At 32.5% G+C, this 15,979-nt stretch overlaps 1 protein-coding gene across 1 annotated transcript in view; it reads right to left on the reverse strand.

Annotated features, from left to right (window-relative positions):
• The window catches only part of DPY19L2 (dpy-19 like 2), a gene marked incomplete at its 3' end in the record, with an annotated part of 87,144 nt that overhangs the window by 31,248 nt on the left and 39,917 nt on the right, over positions 1–15,979 (reverse strand). The window contains exons 10-15 of the mRNA XM_029233907.1: positions 13,454–13,531; positions 12,513–12,599; positions 8,272–8,331; positions 4,605–4,685; positions 2,482–2,583; positions 1,346–1,417 (exon numbers count right to left, since the gene is read on the reverse strand). Coding sequence (XP_029089740.1) covers positions 1,346–1,417; positions 2,482–2,583; positions 4,605–4,685; positions 8,272–8,331; positions 12,513–12,599; positions 13,454–13,531 — 480 coding nt within the window. The remainder of the gene's footprint in view (positions 1–1,345; positions 1,418–2,481; positions 2,584–4,604; positions 4,686–8,271; positions 8,332–12,512; positions 12,600–13,453; positions 13,532–15,979) is intronic.

Here is a 15,979-nt window from a genome sequence, read left to right on the forward strand (position 1 = left end):
TGTGTGTGTGTGTGTGTGTGTGTGTGTGTGTGTGTGTGTGTGTGTGCGCGCATGCGTGCATGCATGCGTGAGTGCGCCTGCTACTGCACGTGCACGGTTTGAGCCGTGGTATGTTTGGGGGCTAGTATGATGTTTATGAATCTTAGATCTTGTATCTTTATTTTTAAAATAGTTAATAGTAGATCTAGTTATCATTTTCTCCTGTGCTAGATATCTCCCCTCTGAACAGTTAATTCTTGCATTAGTTCCCCCCCAAGTGGAGCCTTGTAAGAATAACACAAATTGCCATGATGGAATAGAGAAATAGGCTAGTGGAGAAAATATGCAACTTGAGCTAAGTAGGGCCAAAGCAATGGAAAGCAGCAAACCTGTGTGTAGTTTACCCATTTGTATCTATCCTGACTCTTTCCACATGGTCCCTAGAGAACTGGATCAAGGGTGAAACAACAGAGATGTACAGGGAGATGCCTTTCTCACTCATAAATTATTCATCTTCTATGTGAAAACAAAGGAATGAGAAATGTGGGAACTGGAAATACATAGGGAAGATAGACAATTTGACTTTAAATTTAGAACACTGGCTTCAACAGAACCACACTTCGTATGACAGTAGAGAAATCATGTTATTGCTATCTGCTTAAAAGCATAAAATACATACTGACTTAAGGCAGGACAACTTTTAAACAATAAAAATAAAGATGGTTCAAAATTGCTAAAAACTGAGGACCCACTGTCTTTAACCAGACTTTTGGATAAACTACTCCCAGACCAAGAAAATCTTCCAGTGGTATTTTAAACATTATTTCTTCTACTGTGATAACATTTTGGTTTTTTGTGAACACAGTGAACAGTAGAGAATGATATTTTAATGGCTATACAAATTTCTCCTATTCATGTCTCAAAATGGATCAAGACTTTTTTGAATGTGCTTTATATTTGAAAGATACCAAAGTGGTCATTGTACTTTTCTTTTTTAGTACCTATAACAATTGCAATTATTTAATCATTTGGGAAATTATTTGCTGAATGTTCCCCCTGGCTCAGACTGTGAGTTTCAAGATAGGGCTGGGCTTGTTTTATTTATCTCAGTGTACCTACTTTGTTAACGTAGTTCTTAGAACATGGTAACTGACAAATTTCTTTCGAAAGAAGGAGTAAAAATATCTTTTCTAATGTGGCTTTCAGAAAAAAACCCACATAATACTAGATAAAGAAAAATCTGAATAAAAAAAGTTTTTTAGGGAAGGAAGAGTTCATCCTAAAAGTAAGACAGAATTCTGAGCTATTAGCATTAATCTAAGTCCTTGTCGTGAACCCAAAAGCAAGTGAAAAAAATTTTAAATACCTTTTTAAAGATAAAATAAGTAATCACCATAACGATTGGAAGCAACAATGTCTCTGTGTATCTCAGTGGCGTCTGAAATATAGCAAATTATTCAAAATAATTATTTATTAAATTTTACATTAAATGAATAAAAATGTATGTCAACTTGAGCGTCACAATAAGATTTCATAAAGGTAAAAGATATCTTTGTCATTAACAGACTATATATTTATTGAGTTTCATGTTCTAATACAAGAATCAAAAATATAAAATAGTTACACAAATATATCAAATAGTTTTAATGATAAAAACTATTAAAATTAGCTATGGATATTATTTTTTCCTTTCTTTTGACTTTGTCTTTGCTTTATTTATATTATATAATAGTAAGTTTAAAATGTGTGTTTACTGATCCCTGGGCCCTAGATTATCATTTCCTGGGCTGCAAATTCTATTATTTTCATTTGTGAAACTATAGAACTAACAATGAAGAAAGTTACATTAAGTAATTACTGTAAGTATGAATAAGTAATAAAATAATAGCAACAGCTAAATAATTCTCATGAATTGTGATAAAGAGTGATTTACCATGTAACAAAATCATATATTTCTTAAAGGCAGGAATCAAGTAATTTTACTCTTCATAGTCCGACTACAAACTGCCTCACAGGTAATTAGTGGTCAATAATTGTTTTTGAATAAATGTATGACTGATTGGATAGATAAGAGAATAATAGATGATTAGTAGTATATCTTTCTTGGCAATGTCTTATTTTAAAAGTTTGTAATATTTGGGATATTAAGTGAAAAAAACCTGAATTTTTAAAAAACAAAAACAAGAATTTGGGTTTATATTTCCTGAGTGGTCCTCCAACTGACCCAGATTATTAAAAGTAATTGAACTGTAGTAACCGTAATTGACTATGGGTCATACAGTATGTTATGCACTTGCCCTGGTAGGGGCCATTGTTTACTGATTTTACACATAAGAAACCAGGTGAGGAAGGCCATATAATTAGCAAAAGTTACCGTAAAAAAATGATAGAGTAAGTAAATTGGGTGTTTCTGAATAAAACTTTTGAGTTTCAGATTAAAGGGAAAACTTAAGAGCAAGAACCCATCATACCTGTAGAGGAGAAAAAAAGAAACATTCATACCGCTTTTTCCATGAAGTCAAATTCAGGAGCACAGGTGTAAATTAAAGTATCAAAATCTGTATATCTTAAGATTCTGGCTGCAATAAGGTCACTCAGACCAATCTGGAAGAAAATAAAAACAAATTAAAATTACACAAATAATTATAGTTAATAATAATTGGTTTGATGTAATAGTAACAAAGTCTACAGAGAAGATAAATCCAAGGTACATGGATGACTCTCCAAAAAAACAAAAAATACAGTGAATCACATTATGCGCTGAATTATGAAGAAAATTGAAAACAAACAGAAATAGCAAGAGAAATGAAAAGGAAAAAGAAGTTCAGAAAAAGCAAGCAGAGAAGGTGATAATGTAAAGAATGAGCTAAAATCAACATTTGCTGGGCACAAACCACCATGCAGTTGATCATGAGATTTTATAATCAGATCATTTATCAAGAAAAAACCAATTTCAGTTAACTCCTTTCACCACACATTGTAAATCATGAACAAATTTTCCATGCACTGTCATTTTCACAAAGCCTCATACATTGAGCACAATTTTTGGTGCTTCTTGAATTTTTCAGACATACATTCAAGCCATTAACTATGAGAGTTATTCTTCAAGAGAATTACAACAACTATACATACTCCTTTGATTTAGTTACTTGATCTCAAAGAACTTTAAAATAAACACCACCAACAAAATCCAATGTAGAGCTATTTTCTACTGATTATTTATTACCTACTTTGGTGAGACAATTATTTTTATACTGCATTCTTAGAAGGCCAGATAAAGAAAAATATTTGGCATGTAAAACATTAACTCAAACTACTTTAAAAGGACATAAATTATTATATATCAACTTTGATGATTATCTATGGTTTTCATTTATTCATGATTCCCCTTATCTACCAGTAGCAAGGATAATTTACAGCTAACTTTATTTTTCTAATTTAGAATAGGCCTGGTGACTAATTACAATTTAACCAAGCCACTTTAGTTTCAAGTCTTTCTCACAGCTGTCACACAGAAGTCACTTAAGAATACCAAGGTGTGTGTGTGTGTGTGTGTGTGTGTGTGTGTGTGTGTGTGTCTTAGGATTTGTAAAGAGTTGGGTGACAATGTGGAGCAAGGCAAGAAAGAAAATAACAGACCAACTTAATAAATAACTTAGGAGACCTAAATAAATTTACCATAAAACGTATACCCCCTACAGAATAAAAATTTAAGAACAACAAATAAACCTAATAAACCACTCTGCAGATCTAACAATAAATGGCAAATAAATCCTTACATTTTGAAATTTTATTTAACATGAATATATGTATGCAGACTCAATTCTCCTGGATAGTGACAGCATTTGACATTTTAAGAGAGTAACTATCTATAATCCCTTGTTAAAGTTGAAGCAATTTCAGCATTAGACAGAGTCCTAATTGGAAAGTACTACATAAGGTAAATTTCAGAGTAGATTATTGTATGATACACTCATCTATCCTCATATCCAAACAGAGAGTGCTGAAAAATCAAAAGTTAAAATCATGCATTGTTTTCTATTCCCAAAACAAACTAGTAAATAGGAACTTTTGCTTTGAAAAGGGCCATTATTTGAGGTATAGGCCTTAAAACAGACAGAAACAACATGCATGAGGGATGTGGTCCATATATTTTCCAGAAGTTGAAAAGACAGAGAATTTTTATCATTCTCTTTATACAAGAAAAACTTTAAAAATATCAAATCACATATTAATTTTAATCTATAATTATAAATTAAATTATATTGAGATCTTGAGTTCTATATTGCAAAGCTGAGTACAGACTCTTGATATGTTAACATTTACAATGAATTAATAACTTATTAAACAAACTATTTGTATTTTAACCAAAATATAAACAACTACTTAACATATTTTTTTCCTAGAAGGCTAAGTCACCATTCATTGATATACTTTCTTCTTAGTGGGTTGAAAAGATCTGCAGGGTATTAGTACTGACTCTGCCAATAACTAGTTTGGGACCTTGAAGAAGGCACTTAACCTCTATAAAATGAAGAGGTTTCATTTAAAAATAGATGGTTTCAAAGTCTTCATCCAACTAAATATGTATATAAATTCTAATGTTTTAACCAGAAAGTACTTACATGGTCTGAAACACCTAAAATTTTAGATGTCAGAAATTTCAGAATGATTGTCCCACAAAACCAAGCACTTCCTTGAATTATCTAGAAAATAAACAAAATAGAAGTCAGAAGACCAAAAGGCCCTCCTCCTGGAAATTAAACCTCCTATTAATAAGTCTTGAGTGAAAGGGAAATACAAACTCAAAAAAAAATTTTTTTTAAATATAGTTATGAAAACTACATATTAGAAACTAAGGGATGCATGTAAAGCAATGATCAGAAGAAAATTCATGGCCTCATAAACTTTTATCAATAAAAATGAGAGTAAAGGAAATAAATGAAAAGCTGGACTCAAATATCTAGATAAAGAACAACAAAATAAACAAAAACACATGAAAGGAAATATTCAAGAGAAGAACAGTCTATTATATTTAGACCTATGTGCATCCATTTTGTTGTCCTTTACTTCTTCTGGATGTTCTAACATTCCTTCTCTCATCATTTACTTCCTGTTTCAAGGACTTCTATTAATCATTATTTAAGGGTTGCTCTGCTAGCAACAAATTCTTAGTTTTCCTTCATCTGAGAATATGTTTTACTTTCCCCTTCATTCCTAAAAGACACTTTCACTGGATATATAACTTGTGGTCGACAATTCTTTCCAGCAATTGACAAATGTTGTGCCACCTCCTTCTGGCTCCCATAGTTTCAGATGAGAAGTCTGCTGTAAATTCGAATCAGTTTTGCCCTAAACGTAATGCATCATTTCCCTCTGTCTGCTTTCAAGACTTTTACTTTGCCTTTCGTTTGCAGAAGTTGAATTATGATGTGTCTTGGCATGGATTTTGTTGGCTTTATCCTACCTAGAATTAACTCAGTTTCTTGACTCTGTAGAGTTACGTCTTTTACCAAATTTGGAAAGTTCTCAGCCATTACTTCTTTTTTTTTTTTAACATCTTTATTGGAGTATAATTGCTTTACAATGGTGTGTTAGTTTATGCTTTATAACAAAGTGAATCAGTTATACATATACATATGTCCCCATATCTCTTCCCTCTTGCATCTCCCTCCCTCCCACCCTTCCTATCCCACCCCTCTAGGTGGTCACAAAGCACCAAGCTGATCTCCCTGTGCTATGTGGCTGCTTCCCACTAGCTATCTATTTTACGCCATTACTTCTTCAAATACTTTTTCAGCCCCACTCTCTTTTTCCTCTCCTGTGGAACTTGCACGATACAAATATTAAATCTTCTGTTATTGTCCCACACTTCCCTAAGCCTCTATCATTTTTTTCCAGTTACTTTTCCTCTGTTGTTTAGATTGGGTAATTTCTATTCTTCTATCTTCAAATACATTGATCGCTTTCTTTGTTATATTCATTCTTCTATGAAGCTAATTCACTGAGTTTTTTATTTCAGTTACAGTATTTTTCAAGTTATTTTTTAAAAAAAATTCCCAAGTTATTCCTTTTTTAAAAAAAATTTTTTGATTTCTTTGGTGATATTTTGTTTGCTTCCAGAGTACTTATAATTGCTCACTGAAGTATTTTTATGATGACTGCTTTAAAATTCTTGCCAAATAATCCCAACATCTTACTCATCTGAGTGTTAACATCTCTTTATTGCTTTTTCTCATTCAAGTTGTAATTTTCCTTATCCTTATTACATGATAAATGCTTTTACACATTTAAAAAAAATTTAAATTTCAAAAATATTAGATTTATTCAGATACTATGTACTTTTTTCTCCCTAATATATATAGCATATTTTCAAAAATATGTTTTTTGCTTGTTGCCAAAGAACAGAAATGCAATTAACTTTTGAATATTAATCTTATACCTAGCCATGTTATTGAATTTTTATAATTTCTTATAATTATTTTGTTTTACATGTAAATAATGATATAATAAACTTTGATTTTTCTTTCCATTTCTTTTCTAATCCTGTTATTTACTTTCTTGCTTTTACATGTTTGAACCTTTAATAAAATGTGAAAAAACATATTTATCTTGATCTTCATAAATGGAATACTCCAAATATCTCTCCTGCAAAACCAATGACCGCTGAAGAATTTTATTGGGTTAAGTAAACTCCCTGCTATTTCTTCTGTGCTAAGAGTTTTTATCATAAATGGGTGTTTAATTTTATGAAATTTATTTTCTGCATCTAATGAGATGATAATAAAGTATTTTTCTCCTTTAATTTGCTAGTGTGACAATTTACATTTATAAATTTTCCAGAAACATCTTTGCATTCCTGGGATGAACCCAATTTGACAAGAATGGATTATCCCTTTTTCCTATAAAAACAGGTGTTTTTGTAAGAAAAAGTGCTATTTTACAAAATAGCTTTGCTATTTCTTTTTGACGGTCTTCCAGAAAAAAGACATAAAAAGCCAGAATGTTTTCTGTGTTGTTCAGATGACTACCATGACTAATTTCTCCCTTTTGCAAGAGATTGATGGTATTAATTATATCAGTTTTAAAACATAAGTATAAGCTGAACATTCATTATATCTTAACTGTTCTCTCCTTAGATTTTTGTTTCTTTGAAATTCTTGACTTGAAAGCTTTTTATTCTTTGCAGTCTAAAACTGAAAATATTTAAGACAATAAAATTTCCTCTAACACAACTTTGGCAGAATTCCCTAAACATCCACAGATACTGCTTTATTTGTTGTCATTTTTCAGTAATTTGTAATTAAAATTTTGACTTCCTTTTGAGTTAAATTATTAAATAAAAATCTTTAAATTTTCTGTTGATTTCTTGGTTTAATCTTTAAAAAAACAAGCTTTGCCAATTTTTCTGAAGAAAAAGAATCAAATATTAGAACAGTCATATCATTCAATAACAAGTGTATTTTCACCATAGGGGATGGGAGAATGCTTCCAGCAATAAGAAACTGGCAACTCATTCCATTTTGTTTGTTTATATTCTGAGTGGCTATCTACCCTCTTATCATTTCCAGTTTTACTATACCAATATATAATATTGTAATCACAGAGTTCTTTAATATGGCAGATTTTATTTTTTACTAGGAGTACATTAAAGACCTAGAGAAAAAGAATGTCATCTGTCTGATATTACGAGAATTAGTCACTGCAGTGCCTACTTAATAAGGTACTTATTTTACTTTGTAACATAACATACAAATACAGAGATAACATGGGCCATCCATTTGTACATTTGCAAAGAAGTCAAACAAAGATCAGGTAGTGGCTGAGTTGAAATAAAAAGGAACTGGGAGATTGTAGGGAAAATGTTAAAAGGACAAAAATAATGAGTCTAAAGTTGGAAGCCAAAGGAAAGATAGATGATGGATAAATGTAGAGAACAGAAAAAGGGAAAGTGGGGACAGAACTACGGACTGAGTTATTTTGAAGAGAAGGTTAGTAAATCTAAAGAAAGAAACTCAAAGCAAATAGAAAAAAAAATTAAAAGCAAGGTAGTAGGGTACAGCAGAAGGAAAAGTAAAGAAGAAAGGCCTGAGGATAGTGCTGAAATAAATGAACTAACTTCTTGAAAATGACTTGTAGATATTGCTAAGGAGTGTTTCCCACCTTATGTAAGTAGCTATTTATAACATTTACTAACTATACATCATTCATTTTTAAAGCATATTATCTGTATTCAGTTTATAGAAATAAAAAAGGATTTGAAGAAATTGTGTTAAAAATGTTGAACCTTACCCAAAAGTGGAGTTCAGATGCACCCAATCTTTGAATTTTATTTCTCCATAGAATTATCACCTAAAATGCATATGACATAAAATAACACAATTAAATTAACTTTTTTAAAATTACATTTCAAAAATTACACAGCCACTCCCTTCCATCTTGGCTATCACCAGACATTTTCCTTCTTAATTGTTGATTTTTCTGAATTTGGACATGGAAAATTTCCTTGGGGTGAAAGCCAAATGCTTTGTGTACCAGAAAGTTGACCCTAGAATCAAGTTAATTCCTTACTGAGTTACTTGGGACGTTTTATGCAGGGCAGTTCCTCTGAGGAGATAGATGGTGTGTGAAAGGTATGTCCATGCAAGCATACATGTAAGTTATCCAGAAAAATTAGTGGTCTAAATTAACATGAAAATCCTTCCTCTCCAAACCCACAAATATTTTTAAATGTTTAAAAATATATATATATCTAACTGAATTTATAAGAAAGAAAAGGAACTTTCCAGGTGCCAGAGAAAAGAAGGTGATTTTTAAAAAGTAAAACATTAATTAGGAGAGTTTTTAAGGAGTTGGCAGCTTTTAAGGAGGTCTGTAGAACAGGGTTACAACTATGGGCTTGTATTAAAAGGGAGGGCAGAAGACTTGGGACTATGAAAGGTAAGAAACTGGAATTAAGACTCATGCATAGAGCTGGGGTCCTCAAAAACTATACCCTTGGTGCTATCAACTGAATGTTTACGTCCCTCCACCGATCCTGTGTTGAAACCCTAAGCTCCAATGTGACATATTTAGAGGAGGGACCCTTTGTGAGGTAATTAGATCATGAGGGTGGGAATCTCATAAATGGGATTAGTGCCTTTCTAAGGACAGACATGAGAGAGATGATCGCTCTCTCCATCATGGAAGGATACAATGAAGATATCTGTCTGCAAGTCAAGAAGAAAGCCCTCATCAAGAACTAAATCAGCTGACACCTTGATCTCGGACTTTCCAGCATCTAGAACTGTAAGAAATAGATTTCCATGTAAGCCACCCATTCTGGTATTTTTGTTATAGCAGTTTGAACTGACAAAGACATGCAGGGACTAGGAATACTCCTCCTACTACCTCTACAAGTTGGTAAGGTATTTGTTTATTCCCAAGTTTGTGTTGGAAAAACAAAAAGCTCCAATGAGAAACAAATCTTAGGCCTGTGTATTACTAAGATTTGGAGGAGAATTTTGCATCATCTAATTGGCCCAAGATGAGCCAGGATTCCTGAAGTTCCAACAATAGGAAAATATAAATGTACCAGATTACACAATGCAAAATTGTTTGTAAATGCAAAATACAAGAAATAAACAAAATGCCCAGACTTAGGAGAATGGTTGAATTATCTATGGAATATGCAGAAGGGAATACTTACTATGAAATTACAAGAAAGAATGAAGATCTCCGTGAACTGATATGGAGTGATATCTATGAAAGGTTGCTAAGTGATACCCAGAATAGGTTGATAAATCAAAATGCAAAAGACTATAGTATGCTACCTTTCATGTAAGTAGGAGGGGGTATAATAAAATATACATGTAATATTTATTAGTGCAAAAAAGAAAACAACTAAATGGGTAAACCAGAAAAATTGAGGAGGAAAATGTAAAATTATCTTTGTTCACAGATGGCATGATCTTATATGTAGAAAACATTAAAGATTCTACATACACCCACACACATAAACTGTTAGAATAAACAAGTTCTGCAAAGTAGCAGGATACAAACTCAACAAAGAAACTATGTTGCATTTCTATACACTAACAATGAACTATCTAAAAAGGAAATTAAGAAAACAATCCCACTTACAATAGTCTCAAAAAGAAAATATTAAGAATAAACATAACCAAAGAGGTGAAAGACTTACACACTGAATACATTGCTGAAAGAAATTAAAGAAGACACAAATGAAAAGATAGTATTTGTCTTTCTCTGACTTATGTCACATAATTATGCCCTCAAGGTCTATCCATTCTGTCACAGATGGTAGGAAAACCTTTAGCTACCATTTCCAGGGCCCTTCATTTGTGTGAGCCAGACTGACATCTAATATTATATTCCTTTCATCTGAAGGACCTCCTTTAACATAAAGGTCATAAAGTCTTTATTTTGCCTGCATTTTTGAAAGACATGTTTGCTGGATATAGAATTATAGATAGTATTTTTAAATATTTTAAAGATGCTTCTTGACTGTTTTGTTGCTTGCACTTTTTTCTTATGAAAAATCTGCTGACATCCTTACTCTTTGTTCTTCTGTATTTAACATGTCTTAATTCTATTGCTACTCCGAAGATTTTCTCTTTATTGCTGATCTTAAACAATTTGATAATATGCTTACTCTAGCTCTATGTTTTTTGTATTTGAGATTTACTGTTATTCTTCATCTCTGAGATTATAATTTTCATCAAATTTGGAAAATTTTTGGTCATTATTTCTTCAAATATTTTTCTACTTCCTCCCAACTCCCCCCATTTAGAAATGTGCTTTACTTTTCGTATATGAAATGTGAACTGTAAAGGAGGGATTGGAATATCATCATTTTGCAATCCCTACTGAATTAATGGATCTGGTACTAAATGCTGATCATAAAAAGAGAGGCACCAGATAAATATGTGCCTCCTGACTGAAGAACAATACTATATACTTGCCAAAGGAATTAAATCTGAACACGTCCAGGTTTTAGACCCAAGTATTAATATAAATACAGAAGACAAAAGAAGATGTAAAGCGGCACCATGAGGACTCAGGAGCAAAATCTAGACCACAGAACCCTTCACATGTTCAGTGACCCAGATAAAAAAAAATATCCCGGGGAAAAAAGCAGGGAGACATATTGGAAACCTATAGATAATAATAGAAACTTAAGTGATAAAACTATAAAGAAAAGCCTGGAGTGATCACCATAGTCAAGATAGTCACTACTGTTTTAGAGCAGCTCAAGGGAGTTATGATTGAGGCAGGTTACATGGAAGGCTTCTAGAATGGTTAGAAAAGTTCTGGTTTTGACTTGACGGTAGTTTAAGGATGTTTGCCAAGTAACAGTCCATTAATCAGTACTTATCAGTACTAGTCAGAACTAAGTACATAAAACATTGGTTTTATGAGGTTTTCTACATCTGTGCTATATTTTAGAATAAAAATGTTTTCATAGAAAGATGTTGATGAACACACTATTACAAGTCATCTACTTTGTAATACTGAAAAAGTGTGAAAAAATGTTGAAAAGAAAGGGCCTATGCCTTTTGGGAGAGATAAAGAGGAGAAATTACTTACTGGGAGGCCAAAAAAAAAAAAAAGGTAAGGGGAGAAAAAATGTTAAAAACCTAAATCTCAAAAGATTCAATCAACGCACCATACATGGAAAAGTGCTATATTTTGGTATTTTTGTAGTAAGGTATCATTTCTGGTCATTGTGGAAAGAGAACATTCTAGGAACATTCCAGTGGAGAACATTCCAGGTTCTGGCTTATGAATATCGGAAGTGTGACTATAAGGTAATAAAACTGATTTACTGAACCACCATTCCAAATACAACTCTAAATGAGTGTTATTCCATGAAAGTAAGTCACATGAAGAAACTACACCCTTATTATAATTATGTTGCCACTGCTCAAAACAGTTTGGAACTCCTCTTTATAAACTATCTTTAGAGATTACTTCCTTATGCGTGCAAGAAAATAGGTCTTATTACTTTGTTGTCACACTATATTTTGATCAAGATCTGTATTACCCAGCCCAATCACCCACCTTATTCACAAGACTTTGGTCATTTCCAAAAATCAAATCCACCCTTAAAAGACAAAGATTTGCCACCACTGAGGACATTCAAAAGAATGTGCCAGAGTCTGTGAAGGCAATTCAGAGGAGTTCCAAAAATGTTTTGGGCAATGGCAGTGTCACTGCAGTAAGTATTTAGCCTACTGAAGTGACTTAGAAGGAAATAACTAATTTTTATCATAAATTATTGCATATTTTAAAAAGTAAGTCTTATTACCTTATTATTTTAAAAAAATTTTACTTGGGCATTGCCTTAAAAAGGTAAACTTTGCTTATATTATTTTGCAAGGATTAGATAGACAAAAAGCATTATCTGGGAAAAATTTTTCATGTGGGCAGTAATCCAGAAAGGGCCTTATTTATTCTCCTTAACCTATATTAAATGGGTAAACTTGCTATTTGACAGGTTAAAGAAAATCTTCACAAGCTTAACAAACACTTACCAATGTCATCAATAGAGACGAAGAATAATAAGAAGATAAATACATTGGATTTCCAAACATCAATACAAAACAAAGGAGAACCGAAACCTGAAAATTGCAGAAAATAAATACATTTTATAGTTATTAGATAGATAGCATAATGCATACTTTGTCTACAGGGATATACTCATTTCCAATACAAACTTTATTTGCATAAAAAAGATTAATAAATAGATCCTGACCAAGTGATAACAGAATTTCAACACACTGATAGGTTCTAAGTATTTTCAACACCATAAATACTATATAGCAGAATTTAATTTTTTTCCCCTATTTTCAACTTGGTACAAAGAAAACAGGAAAAATCTTATTGTTTCTATTAACTCAATAATGGAGGGATATAATAAGAAAGACTTACTTATAACTATTAGTTTTCTAATCTGATTTTTGTTGAACTACTTGAGGATTTTCCTCACTAAGGAAGCTTTATTTTATGTTCTTACCTAAAAGATTTTTATTTTCTTAAGGGATATGTGTTTGGAAACTAATATAAAAAAACAATAATGCAAAAACATAAATTTCACAGAGTGTCATATTCATGCAAAGTGTTAAAAATCTCAGGTCTCAGGGAGAAAAGGCAGTTACAAAAGTAGTGACAGTAATAATAAAAAAACAAAAATTTTTTTAAAGTTTCAGAGAATACAAAACATCTACAGTCTAGTTGAAAGTATAGTCGCTATAATATGGCATTCAGTTATCCTTCTAAATATTAGCAACATCATATGTATTAAATACTACTTGAGAGGAGGTATATAAAACAGTCAGTTCTACTTTATAAACCCTGAGATCTTATTTTAATATATGACTTATAAATATTAAAAATGTTACCAGGTGTACAGCAGAAACTAATAAAACATTGTAAAGCAATTATACTCCAATAAAAATATTCAAAAAACTGTCACCATGTTCATATAGATGATCTTCCGAAATTTTTTTGGCTCAATGTACCCCACAACATACAAGGGAAATAATGAGGCTATCTGAAATAAAAATATAAAAAAAGCAGAAGTGAAAAAATGTAGAAAAGCATTTCACTATTCATAAGCAAAGTAAATATAAGAGGAGAGTTATATTTCGAATAATGATTGTCAAAGTAATGTGAACCAACCTTCTCACTGAGAACTAGAAGAGCTCGAAAAAATAATAAAAGTACCTGTATGAAAGCCACAGCTTACTAATACAGCAAAAAAAGAATTAGGAAGCTAAGACCAGAGAAAAGGTGGAAATCTACAGAGATGAGCATGACATTTTGGGTCACTTTTCTTCTTCTGCCAATTCTAACAGAAGCAGATGCCTGCTAGCTGAGAGGCAGTTGAGAGATTTCCACACACTTAGCTGTCAGGTAACCCCAAGAATGAGATCTCTGCTAAGTCCCCAAGCTTTGGTTTGGGACTTCAAAGGGTTATACTATAAGAGAGAGCCAGAAATCAAAGCAGTGCTCCAAAATACTGAAGCCCACTTTTGAATTATCTCATTCTCTGATTGCATGAGGGAGATTAAAGATTGTTAGTCCCTGTGTTTGCCTGCTGGAAACAAATTTAATTTTCTCTGGAAGAAGTTAATATCTTAGTCTCAAATTAACTGTACAATTGTTCAGGTACAATGTATAATACCACATCAAAACTAATCAGATATAGGAGGAGATAAGACATTATCACTAAGACAACAGAAACAGATCTATGAAGAATCTCAATCTAGTTCAGGGGTCAGCAAACTTTTTATGTAAAAAGCCAGATAATAAATATGTTAAGACTTGTAAGCCACGTACAGTCTCAATTGTATACTCTCCTTCTTCTTCTACTATAAAAATGTAAAAACTACTCTTAGCTCACAAACCATGCAAAAACATGTCTGGCATCATCAGACATAGACTCTATGTTTGACATATGCACAGAAATAACAGATAAGATTGAAAATTCCAGGAGGGTACTGAAAGCCATTAAATAAAGAACCGAATTAAAAATATACAACTAAATATTACAATAATCAATAATAAGAAGTCAAAAATGGGTTTAAGCAGGTTGAACACACCCAAGCAAAGAAGTGATAAATTGGAAGATAGGTCAGAAGAAAGTATAAAATGACAAAGGGATGAACAACATATGAAAGAACATAAGAGATGTAGAGCATATAGTATAAAGGTCATACTTTACATCTCAGAAAGGGCTGAGGGAATTAAGTAAAATCTATACTTAAAGACATTATACCTGAGAAGTCCCCAGAATCTATAGAAAAAGAATCAAGCACTGATTCATAAAGTATTAGTAGCCCCCAGCAAGGGATAAATTAAAACAAACAAAACCCAACCACACATAGGCATGTCATAGTAAAAACTGCTTATAACCAAAGGCAAAGAGAAAACTCTTAAAAAGGGTCTGAGACTAACTGACTTTAAGACTTACTACAAAGCTGCAGTAATCAAGACAGCATGGTACTGGAGAAAAAAATAGACAAATTAATCAAAGGGATAAAATAGAGGGTCTAGAAACAGATCCACACAATTATAGGCAACTGAGCTTTGACAACTGCACAAAATGGAGAAATGACAGTCTTTTCAACAAATAGCGCTGGAAGACTTGGACACGCATGCATTAAAAAAAAATAAATCTAGACCTAGCTCTTACACCTTTCAAAAAACTGACTCAAGTGTATCTTAGAGCTAAATGTAGAACACAGACTAAAAAACTTCTAAAATATAATATAGGAGAAAATCAAGGTGATCTTATTTGAGGATGAGTTTTTAGCTACGACATCAAAAGCATGATCCATGAAAGAAAAAAACTGATAAACTGAACTTCCTTAAAATTAAAAACCCCAGCTCCACAAATGACACTATTAAGAAAACTAAAGACAAGCCAGGGACTGTGAGAAAATCTTTGCATAACCCATATCTGATAAAGGTTTGGTATGTCAAATGTACTAAGAACTCTTAAAACTCATAAATAAGAAAACAAATAACCCAATTTTAAAATGGTCAGAAAGGGCAACCACTGCGTCAAAAAGGGTGGCGCAGTGGTTGAGAGTCCTCCTGCCGATGCAGGGGACACGGGTTCGTGCCCCGGTCCGGGAAGATCCCACATACTGTGGAGCGGCTGGGCCCGTGAGCCATGGCCGCTGAGCCTGTGCGTCCGGAGCCTGTGCTCCACAACGGGAAAGGCCACAACATTGAGAGGCCCGCGTACCGCAAAAAAAAAAAAAAAAAAAAGGTCAAGAGATGTGAACAAATAACCTAACCAAAGAAGATCTAAAGAGAGCAAATAAGCACATGTAAAGATGCTAAACCCAATACTACACTAGGAACTGTAAATTAGAACAAGGAGCTACTGCTACACACTTAATAGAATGGCTGAAATCCAAAAACCTGACAAAATCGGCAATTTCTTACAAAACTAAACACAGTCTTAACATACAATCCAACAATCACACTC

Source organism: Monodon monoceros, unplaced genomic scaffold, assembly GCF_005190385.1.
Source record: "Monodon monoceros isolate NGI ecotype Baffin Bay Population unplaced genomic scaffold, NGI_Narwhal_1 Super_Scaffold_2, whole genome shotgun sequence".
NCBI classification, from domain to species: domain Eukaryota; kingdom Metazoa; phylum Chordata; class Mammalia; order Artiodactyla; family Monodontidae; genus Monodon; species Monodon monoceros.